General features: G+C 40.1%; 1 protein-coding gene across 3 annotated transcripts in view; it reads right to left on the bottom strand.

The window, feature by feature from the left end:
- The window catches only part of nlgn3a (neuroligin 3a), a 165,918-nt gene that overhangs the window by 106,546 nt on the left and 47,283 nt on the right, over positions 1–12,089 (bottom strand). For 2 of the 3 annotated variants that reach the window (XM_088388800.1, XM_088388809.1), the window contains one exon: positions 4,329–4,478. The exons of the other annotated variant lie outside the window; for it this stretch is intronic. In XM_088388800.1, coding sequence (XP_088244926.1) covers positions 4,329–4,478 — 150 coding nt within the window. The remainder of the gene's footprint in view (positions 1–4,328; positions 4,479–12,089) is intronic. 3 annotated transcript variants of the gene reach the window in all.

The raw sequence follows: 12,089 nt of genomic DNA, 5'->3' as shown, positions 1-12,089 counted from the left end.
TCATTTATTTATCTATTTACATTGAAGTGCTTACTCTTATTCAGTGAATAAATCACTACTTTTATTTATGATATAAATAAGTGAATTAGCCTTGGAGCATCTGAAGAGGTGACATTTCTTTCTCTTTGCAATGATCCCAGCCGCTCGTATCTATCTTTTAATGACAGTCCTATTAGACGATGTATTATGTATTTCCCGTAGCCTACGTATTAGTTTTTATTCCTGATTTTTACTCAATGTGTCAATGTATGCAGCGGAACTTCCAATGCCAAACGGTGGTGGCTTTGTGATTTTGCTTGGCATCTAATTAATTGTCATTTAAAAATGATAAGACTGAAACGAAAAAATGTGACCTTAAGAAACAATATGATTAATGACTAAAGGAAGGGCTCATGATAATTGACAGAGAAGAATTAAATTGAGATGGGACCGTACACAACTGGTGCTTCTACTTGAGTAGAGTACTTTGACCACCTATGTCTCCAGAAAATGTCAACTAGCTAAAAAGAGACTGCCACATGTCATTTTGAGCAAATGGTAGGTCAACACTTTTTTGAAGTGCTGACGCTTCAGACAGCTTCGCGCAAATTTGCATATCGTGCTCCGATTTCTCCCTGGCCTTGGTTTTATTTGCGCTGTATGAGTGTGTCTGTGATAACAGTTAAAGCCGCACCATGGGGAGATTATCGGACCACGCTACATTATCGCTCAAGCACATGCATTGCTTCTCAGAAGGATCTTACCAAGCGAACAACTCTGTGTGTTTGTGCAATTGAGCCAAGCACATCAGTGCGTGTGCATTTTTTTTGTCATGATGTGCGAACCGTGTGTATGCACGTGCATGAGTATGTGCATGCTTAGAGCACTGACATGCCCTGTTTGCAGGGTGTGTGTGCATGCATGTAGAATGACATTTAGCGAAATGCGGTGGTGAGAGTAGAAACATCTGACTCATAAATGAAGTGTCATGAAGGAAATATGAGCATGAACATGCCTATAACGCCTTTTAGCCTTGGATGCTGAGCCTTCCACTCGTGGTTGGACGGCACATGTTAAGCCAGGACTACACCTTTCCAAGGTTGATTAACAGAGGTGAGCAGTCGCAGGTTACTCCATTATAGTCCTTCAATTAAACTTCACTTTAAAAGAGGAAAAGGTACTTTATCTGTCTGTTACACTGATTCACATTCCTTTTACTATTTATAATTTTGGTGACAGGTAGTTATTTGGTGATAGATTTTTGTTTGTCAGAGAGTCTTAGCTAGATCATCTGACTTTGTTTCACATGTTTTTAATGACTAGTCAATTTTACGATTCAAATGGAGCCAAGTAGAAATCTATATTTATCTTGCAAATCCCAACCCGAGTGAGGATAAGCAGTATAGAAAACAGATGGAAACACTACAAAAAAAAAAAAAGAACGTTTGGATCTGAGGAAAATATCTACATTCATTTCAATTGTGAAATATGCACATGGTTGTCTGGGTCTGCGTTTGCAAAATGTAATGCTGCGTGGAGTAAAACCGGCAAGTAACCCAGAGCACCTCAATGCCGGTTGCACTTCCTCTGACCAAATTAGAGCCGTTGATGTTCCTCTCTGCAGAAAGGCTTGTGCGCACTCAGATAAATCAGGGAGTATGTATGCAGTGGACTGAAGGTAAAGTTGCAAGGTGGCAGAGCTCATATTGTTTTCAAATCGTGAAGCAGATGTCAGCATAGCTGATAAATGTGGTTTAACGTTCAATATAATCAAATTTCTGCCCGGTGGTTAAATGCAAAAGTTACTTGCCAGTTACTCTGTATTTGAGTAGCTTCCATCAAATATTTGCTCAAATTATTATTTGGAGAACTACTTTTTATCTTTACTCCAGTCATGCTATTCTAAAGTAATTACACTCACACTAGGTGCACCTTAGCCAGGTCGGCATTGCATATGAATAAAAATAACAAAACGTTATTTGGTTTTGTATGTGAATTGAGAAAAGGATGTCAGGGTAGATTATGACAGCAAATGGGGATGCAAAATAATAAACAAACAAACATTGCCTCATCTTGATAAATAAAGGTAAAATAAATAAATGTATTTTTTTTAAAGAAAATTACTTGACTAGAAATTCTGGCTACTCTATCACCTCTGCTGAAAGATCATAAGACATCAGAGAAGCAGTCTGATGACTGGATGCCAAATCAATAGAATGTGGTAGAAACAAAACTAAACATCATGCATGTGAGATGCAACTCATTGTCCTGTATGTTAAAGCAACACTTAGTCAACAATCTCCTCTTTCATGTAACACCTTTAGAGCTGCGCCCATTCCACATACCAACCATTTCGTGTTCACAATAAACAAGGTCAGCAGGACAAAATACTTTGCAAGCAATCTTTCTGCCATTATTACATTGCATACTGTATAAATCTCGCCTGCATTCTTTTACCATTCCATTACACTCACTGGTCACTTCATTAGGTACACTTGCACAATGTAAGGGCAACCAGTAGCAGAGCTGTATCAAAAAAAGTAAGCGTCTATAACAGTGATTCTTAACCTTGTTGGAGGTACCGAACCCCACCAGTTTTATATGCGCATTCACCAAACCCGTCTTTAGTGAAACATTTCAAATTCAAGACAGATGTTTTTTACTGGTGCACAAAATGAGCCGTGCATGAACATCACCTTGTACAAAGAACGAAACCAAAACAATGCATGAACAACAAATTACATACCTGCAAATCAGTGTGATTTCTGCTGTTGCCTTTGCGAGACCAGTTCAGATATGCGTCATCATGAATTTACACAATAAATCAGGTGTGTTCGGACCTCCGCAGTTGAGGCTCTGCCAAACCCCTGAGACCGACTCACCAAATCCCTACTGTTCCATCGAACCCAGGTTAAGAACCACTGGTCTATAATGCTAATGATACTAATTATATGCTGCAAATGCTACTAATTGGAATTAAGTTGTTGTCATAATTTGCAGTCTTAATTTTCTCTACATCATGGTGAGATATCTATTATTCTGTTTGAAAATGCCTCCCACTGAAAACTAAAATCACAATAAATATTGTTAAATTAATACTGCTCTCAGAGTGCTGCTCAAATCTAAGAATTCATCTAGGCTAATCTAGTCCAGTTTAATTCATTAATTATACTGGATACTTTCATCTGTGTTGTATCCCAAATGACAAAAATGTCTCCAGTACCATTGCTAAAACGCTACCGCACATTCAATCTTTCTAAAACCTGGTAAATATCACAAGGTAAATAACATGGCACAGGCAGTACATGGACTCTGCAATTTAATGAGGCAATAATTGAGCCTCTTGTGCAAATTCTACAGTTTAATTTGACGGGATGAACTTTGTCAATAAAGGGGGGGAATTTGCTCTGATTCGTTGACATAAAATTTACAGAGGACAACAATCCTACTTTGTTTCAAGTTAATGGTATAAATTGTTTGTCTCAGTGTAAAAAATATTCAGGAAATTATCTTTATGCTGATTGGTGGATTAAAAAAGCTTAGTGTGCTAACAAACTCCATTTTGTGTTACAAGCAGCTGTTACCATGGAGCTGACTTCTTTCCTTTAACTCCCCCTCTTTTTCTGGCTCTCTCCCCTTCCACCCCCACAACACACACGCACACATGCATGCATGCATGCGCGCACACAATACGTGCAGGTACAAAAGCATTTCTGAAAGAAGATTTATCTGCGAGTCAATCTGAACCATCAACAAACAAGGACACCATTTCACAATGCTTTTCTTGATATCATATTTACTGGCATTGAACATTTATTTTATTGCATCACTATCGCATCACAGGACATATCAAGTCCTTGTTACTTAATTGTCACTTATATTATTTATTTATTCATTTTTAATTTTTTTTATTTAATGATTTCGGTTGATTTACTTAGTTTTTATAGTGGTTTTTATTAGTTTGTGTTACTGTTTTTTTCCCAAAAATGCCTCATTTTATTTTAATCTTCATTACGCTATTGTATTCCTTTTTTTTTTTTTTAAATATATGGAGTATTTGTCTAGTGCAAGATACCATTATAAATGTCATGATTGTCCAACAAAGATGGCACTAATTCTGATCTAATAAAATGAAGTTTCAGTTTGTTTTATTGATTTTCGTTAACTATAATGTAAATTAATAAGTCCCGGCCACTGTGTGAGGAAATAGGGCCATTGCTCTCTGACCATCATACCAAAACAATCATTATCCAATTTTCCTCAAAAGCAACCCATGCATCATCTTCTTTACAGGCATCCCAGCAACTCCATAAATGTGAACAATGTGGCTAAAAACTGACAAAACTTACCAAGAACTCCAACGCGGTAGTTGAGGGTGATGACGATGACATTGCCGTAGCTTGCCAGGACGCTGCCATCAATCATATTGCCCGTCCCTTCCATGTAGGATCCCCCGTGGATGTAGACCATCACAGGCTTGGCCCCGGTGTCTCGTATGTCTGCAAAAGCGGCCATTGTTACCACATTCACATTGGATGCTCGCCCACTGACGCTCACGGTGACTCGGTTCACATCCACGTAGGTCAACAAATAAACTGACTTTCCCCTCCCAGATACCGGCGCTGACTGGCACGGATGCATCATGCGATTGCATCTCCTGCATGCAAATGTCAGCTCATTAAACCGATTTCGATTCTATTAAAGTAATTGGCCATCCCGGCTGCAAATGACATTTAATTTACCTTTACAAACTATTAAGCTCGTGTTTGGCTTTCCAGGAAGCTCACAGACTCCCCAAACATGGGCAAGTGAGAAGCTATTAGGAGGAAGCTCAGTTTTCTATTGCAAAGGCGAGATGGCTTAAGGCGGCTTCGACAGCGTCGCCACTCGTCGACCATCTTAGAACAGAGGACTGCTTTGTTGCGCTGTGCTGTTGTCAGCTGTAAATTGGATGATTTACTCAATTAAATTCTTGTAATTCTTGATGGATTTACAAACAGATTGGTTTATTACAAACTTTAGTGAGGTGGCTGTGATTCAGACTGACATTTTTGGGGGGAGGAAAACTAGGGCATATTTGTTTGTGCCAATAATCTCTGATGTACACCTAACAATACAAGTTGATTGAACATAGACTGTGTTGAGCAACCTAGTGTTATTTTGAAGTCGTACTCCATCGACTGTAATGTTATGAGTGATCGACCAGCCTTGTCTAAAAATGGACGTCCTGTGGTGACGTCATTTCAGATTGGCTCACGGCACGCTTCTAGTATTCATATCTATGAGGAAGCTACTCTGACATTTCCAAACCGAGAGGGGCTGATTTGGTTTGACGGTAAAAAAACACATAAATTACACAACATCCTTTCTTTCTTTTTTTAAGCATGGGCCTGTGTGCACTCGCTAACTTGTTTGCACAGAGGTGCAGGACATTGAAGGCTATTTATTTTATTCCCAGACCAGAAATGGATGGCCAGCTAGAATGACAGCTAAGCCAGATAAAACACATTCACTGGCAGAAAGGGAGGGTGGGGGGGCACTGTCTGAAGCAGTCTTCTCAATTAGTGAGAGGCTAGCAACAGCTCAAGAAACTCTCATTTTCACTCCTTCAGCCCCCCTCCCTCACTTTGTATCACTTTCAATCACAAGCTCGCCCCTATCTCCCTCTTGCATTCCTTCCATCTCTTTCCACCTCCCTCCTTTCCCCCTACAGTCTGAGAGTGGTGCGAATGAGAAGAGGCGCAAAGGGCAAAAAGTGACGAAGAACGTGAGAGACCGACTAAAAAAAAAAAAGATACAGTTACGAAAAAGAAAGAAAATTGAGAAGCAAAGAACAAACAAGACAAAACAAGAGGTTGAGATTGAACTTGACTTTTTCAAAACGGTATCCTGGACGACCCTATCTATATCTGCAAACGCTGCTCGTCAATATGCACACAAGATGCATTTTCTACTCCAGCCTTAACATAATCGCAATCGCATTGTCCCTTTGTTTATCCGCATTTGACCGCATGTGCAACGCTAGCTTTGACTTTGGGTTTTCTTTATTGGTCTGGTATCTGGGAGGGCGACAGTGAAATGTGATTTACAACTGACACCTCTCCGTGCACATGTGTGCTGAACAGTGAGTGAGAACATGGGAGGTAGAGTCAAAGGGAAATGGGAAGGAAAAACAAGCAAACAAATGTACCACAGATACATAGGGGATGAGGCAGGAGCAAGGGGCAGAAAAAAATCAAATAAAAACACAACAGAAATTAGTCACGTCAATGTCATCGGTCACATCTTTTGTTGAGTCTCATCATGTCGCCATGACAACAGTTCAATCTGTTTCAGGAGTGTGACATAAGACGCTTCAGCTCAATTTGTTCAGTACTGTTTACTGATCTAATGTGGGCGGAGTCACACTGATGTATAAACAGCTTGATGCTTACCCAATTGTGTCAACTACTGTCATGGACTGTTTAAAACATTTTGATGTAAGGGAATATTATTAAAGAATGAGATGGAGTTTGATGATTGAGAGCAGGAGTTAACGTCAGAAAACTGCCCCTCCTGCCTCTTTCATCTGTGTCAAGGCAAACAAATCAACATGTAATCGACCATTCCTTAATAAAACTCGTGACAACATAATATATAACATCAAACATTAGCAAGTGTGCTCGGTGCTAGAAAAGAAAAGGAGAGTTCATTAATGCACATATCAGAACTGTGTGAATACAACAACATGCATAATTATAAAAAAAACTACATGAAAAAATAAACATAGAAGGAAAGAAAATGAATTATTGTGCAAAACATGATGGTGTGCAGTAACTGAGGAGACAAATAAAAACCCATTGCAATGACACTTCTTCTCACATGCAAAACATTTTCAGACTCTCGGGCCGCTTATTTCAGATAGCAGTTAATGTCAACATCAACAATAAATAGCATTCATAACTAGTCCTCTGTGCACTGAGATGTAATGAGAGTTGTAAGTGAAGCATTATATTATATCCACACTGAAGCCATTTTCAAACCCTAGAATGGCTTCTAATGTGAAGTTCACATATATTTTTTCCTTTTTTTCCAAACATGGGGAAATGCCCCGACATATACAAGACATCCATCCATCTGTCCATCATCCAAACCGCTTAACCTCACGAGGGCAAGTCTTCTGAAATTACACCTCCGCCCTCAAACCCCCGTCGACCTAATAATTTAATGCCTGCTCGACCAGGGCCAGTCAGATAAAAGTCCCGTTCGCACCTCCTCGATCAGGACCCCAAGCTCACACTGTGATATCTTGAACTTTGTGGGCATGTTTGCACTGGTATGTTATGAGGGCAACTTTAACCCTTGACCCAGCGGAGTGGCACAGAACAGAGGCGACCGTGTGGCTGGCATTCAGCACTTTGTGAAACACGACGGCTGTCAGTGGCCAGCGTCTGTGGTGGCGTGGAGGCCGAGTGGGGGCAACGGTGAAGGGAGCCATTGGGTGACAGTGTCCTGATATGGTGCGACATGACACGTATCCTACTATAATGTTCTTGTCAGGACAAGGTTCACACTTCAGTCATGACAAGTCCATTACAGACTGTTTTCACATTTAAATATGGCAGCATGTTTTTTTTTCTCTTTGCCGTGACGCTGCTTGCAAAACATTTTGTGTCATTACACCAAATTATACAGCTTCTACAAGTCACTGACAATATTTGGAATGTCACAGAATATCTGCTTCCATTCCCTTTCATCCACATCAAATGAGTTACTCTGCGTTTGTGTGTGTGCGTGTGTGTGTGTGTGTGTGTGTGTGTGTGTGTGTGTGTGTGTGTGTGTGTGTGTGTGTGTGTGTGTGTGAGACTTGGCCTTAGAGGGAAAAGCACTAAAGTGAAGGAACACGCTGTAACAAATTTTCTTCTTTTCACACACAAACAAGTGCAAGCATGAGCGTGAAAAAAACAATTTTGTCACGAGCCAGTTGACTTCGAGAGGATGGCATCCATCATTACCTTTCACTTTCATTTTGGTACAATCACTGCGTTCTTTTGACATTTCCTTGATTAACTCAGGTGTGTCCTGTAGATTATAAAAAAAAAACTCTTGGCAGGGATGCTAACACATGAAAGAAGTGTGAAAGTGAATGCCTCCTCTATGAATCTTTGCATCCCTACTGCGCCAGTAATGGCAACAATGACCTTTGGGTGAAGGTGACTTCCTGCTTGGCTGGTGGCTTGTGGTCAAAATGTGAGCTTGGTGTGATGTGTTGCATAGAAAAGAGAGTCGAGCCAAGGAGAGATGACGGCTGAGAAAAATAATGTGAGGGGACCCCAAGTTCCCCGTAGCTATTTCTATAATCCCTAACACACACAGACAGATGTTTGCCGCCAGAATCAAATGAGAATGAGTTTCTGTCACCAAAGCAAACCTGAAAGGTGTCATCTTAGAAAAACAGATTAAATCAAAAGCAACAAGCAGGTAGGATGTTGGAATTGCTGATAAAAGTACCTTTTTTTTTTTTAAAAGGGTTTTCGGGGGCTATAATGTGACAGATTTGAATAAGGTTACAAATTAAACAGATTTTCTTTAAAGAAAAATTGTTAAAGTTTTTTAACGGTGGGCCTGCGGTCTAAAAAGAACAAAATATTTTGATGTACTGGTTTCACATGACTTTGACAAAAATGCAGATGAAATTAATGTGATGGACATGTGTAGGATGGACCGGTCTTGCAGGTTTTAGATTTTATGTCGACGTGCTTTTCTTCACCAATTATTTCTTGACACTTGTGGGAAAAGGGCAAGACGGAAAAAAAATAAGTGTGGGCTGCTAGAGCCTGAGGTGAGTCAATTCGTCAAATCTACCAGTATATTATTGGACCTGTTTTAGTCCTTGAGCCATTCTACAAAAATATATATTTTTTGTATGTAATGTAGACTGAATACAGCACTAATAAACTACAAATGAATTATCGAAGTAGTGGTGAAGACTGAAACAGTTTCTGGTATGTGCAATATGTGCGGCTGCAAAGGACGTCATTTCTGGGCCTTGAAAAATAATATGCAACATGAAACATGCTTGGTCTATTCTTTCTTTGTCATTCTGAAAAGGAAAAAAAAATACAGTGAGTGCGAGACAGTTTGAGGAGGGGCAGCAAGGCAAGCTATGTTGTCAAAGCACCTGTTACATTATATTTTTTAAATTATAACTACTACGCTACGTCGACGATGACTACATAATGCTACTGACCTGGTTTGTCTGGCATTAACAAAACCGTACAATACAAGTTGTAGTAGTGAAATAAAACTATCTTCATGTAAACAAGTCTGGACCTGGGATAGGAGCCTTCATTCTAGTAACAACAGAAAGATAGGAATGGCGGGAATGGTGTACAATTACTCCCCAATTTGGTTCAGCATTCTTCATCCAGGCAGCCTGAGAAAAGTCGGGGAAGGGTGGGGGCGCTACATGGGCATCCAGTTATTCTTGTGCAATGGAATTAATTATAATACCGGGGCAGGTGGAGCTCGGCTCTGCTCCCCAGTACTGTAACCACAGGGAGCCTCTGTGTTTGTGTGTCTATCCTTTGTCAGAGCTTGCAAGCAAGTATTGTTTATGCCTTCTAGTGCGTGCATGCTTTACTTATTTGATGGTGTGAGACGCACACTCTCAGTGGCGGCCTCCCTCCTGACTGGAGCTGTAGCCAAACAGCAGGCAGATGGACTCACAGACGCATTTACTTTTCATTAGCGGGAGCAACTTGATACACAGAAGCTGTGTTTAACCTTGCTTCCTTTATTTCCATGGCCACTTTTATCTTACAATAGCAGCTAGGTGACTGGAAACTTGCACTTTCCTATTTGCAGTGTAATAATGGCCTCTGGAAAATTGGATCTATTGTGGGACAGCGTAAATCACGACGACTTGGCCTACACACTCATGTTGCCACAGGGAGTCCTAGGAGGAATTTGAATAGACTTTGGCGGTGCCACTGGGTTGACTGTCACTCCGAAAGACATGAAGAAGAAAAACATACAGGGATGCTCAGAGGGGGAAGCCTCAGGGACTGACAGACAGACAGAAAGATGTGCAGTATCTAAACAGGTGACTTTGCTGTTTACCTTCCTCTACATTTACTTCTGTCAAATAGACTACCGTATTTTCCGGACTATAAGTCGCTCCGGAGTATAAGTCGCACCAGCCATAAAATGCCCCAAAAAGTGAAAAAAAACCATATATAAGTTGCTCCGGAGGATAAATCGCATTTTGGGGGCAATTTATTCGACAAAATCCCACACCAAAAACAGTCATGAACGAGCAACAACAGGCTAAACGATAGCAACAACATCAGTGTCACTCCAATTCATTAAATAGCAACAACAGGCTAAACGATAGGTATGCTAACGTGACAAACACAAACAAAGAGCTGAGAACGGGCCTGACGTAACATATAGAGTGATTAAGGACAACTATTACATGAATAACATGTTTATAAAACCATCGGTGTCACTCCAATTCATTAAATCCATCGATCGTTCTTTGTCAACAATGGGTGCGCACGGCTGAGGGCGCTTGCACTTCAAAATATTCCACAGGCTCATATAACGATAGATAAACTATATTTCAAATAACTATAATACAAGCCAATAATATTATCAAACCATCCGATGAAAAAAAAAAAACGCGACTTATAGTCCGGAAATTACGGTATGTGCTTTTGGCCTTTTCCATGTGTGAAACCTGATGTGCTTGTTCTGGCATTTAGTGGCGGTTGGCAATTTACAACTTCGGCAACTCAAAACTGAACCGAATCAGTTACAGGTCGTCTCTGATTGGCTGTTGTCAGGCAATTCTTCTTCTTTATCAAGAACAATGGTGGTTTGCATTCAGCGCCATTGACTGTATCACATGTATGTGTATTGCATCCTGACACATGCTTGATTGAGAAATCGAAGTGAAATTTGTCACCATCAATAATCACAATCACACAATCGCACAGGACTATATATAAATATATAATTTAAGTAAGTATTTTTGTTTTTTCAGATGTGTTTAATGAAACTGGTAGCCCTTTGCATTAATCAGTGCACAAGTAGCGCTTGCTTTTAAAAAGGAATGTACATATATTATGAATGTGTATTTATTATTATCACATACAGTTAAATCTTCTAAATTGAACGGTCTAAAACACAGTTTGATAAACATTTGTGAGAAAATATAAGGTTGTTGGATGAGAGGTTTTAGGTGTGGTTTCACTTTTTTGTGATGCGACACAAGCAATATATAATGAATATATTGCAAGGTAGCAGTAGCAGCAATAGTGGTACACGCATTTCTGTTCAGGCTGGTCAGTACAATACGACGACACCTCCAATAACAAAAGTATGCCTCTCTGGTATGTGACTCAACAATTATGGCTTGCTAATGTAAATTAGCCAGGCTGCTTACACTGATCTGAGAAGAAGCCAACACTTTTTGGTTTGAATCCAGATAACAGGTAAGAAACATTTATTTATTTATTTATTTATTTATATTTATTATTAGGTCAGTGAACATTACAGACACATACACAGCTATTCTATTTTTGTTGTAAACAACTGAATCCGAAGTACGTACCCGAATGCTCGTAACATGGGGGAGATACCACAAAGCTAGGGGGAGTGAGGGAATTATCCCCACATAGACAGACAGCCAACTAAGGCGGCATAGAAATGCACGGGCTGAGCGATGGAAGTGCTGAGCAGCCAGACAAAACGGCAGCTCTGCACAATGAATGATGTGGATGAGAGGTGAATCGGCAAGAAGTGACCGAGTGGGAGTTCTTTGTGCATTCTTATTCTACCTGCCCTTTAACATAAAATAAACCCATTCCATTTTCATCAGTGACATACGCAATGTGTTCACCATGCTTGAGCAAAAGACAAGGAAGCTTGTGAGGAATTTTTGGATTGTGCCGTGGCGTGTTCAAATCCATCCGTCAGTGAGTGGTGCTCATTTTCAAGAGGGGGTGAATAACAGAAACAAGGGACTCCCTGAACATTTCTTCCTTCCGTCTTCCTGTCTCAGGCTGACACTGCAAAAAGACATGTTTACCAGAACAAATAAAATCTTCTCGATTATGTTAAGGGAT

This window comes from Syngnathus floridae, chromosome 1 (genome assembly GCF_059516105.1).
Source record: "Syngnathus floridae isolate MCC-2025c chromosome 1, RoL_Sflo_1.0, whole genome shotgun sequence".
Classification (NCBI taxonomy): Eukaryota; Metazoa; Chordata; class Actinopteri; order Syngnathiformes; family Syngnathidae; genus Syngnathus; species Syngnathus floridae.
Note: the sequence above shows the minus strand (reverse complement) of the source record. Positions and strands in the feature narration are given on the sequence as shown.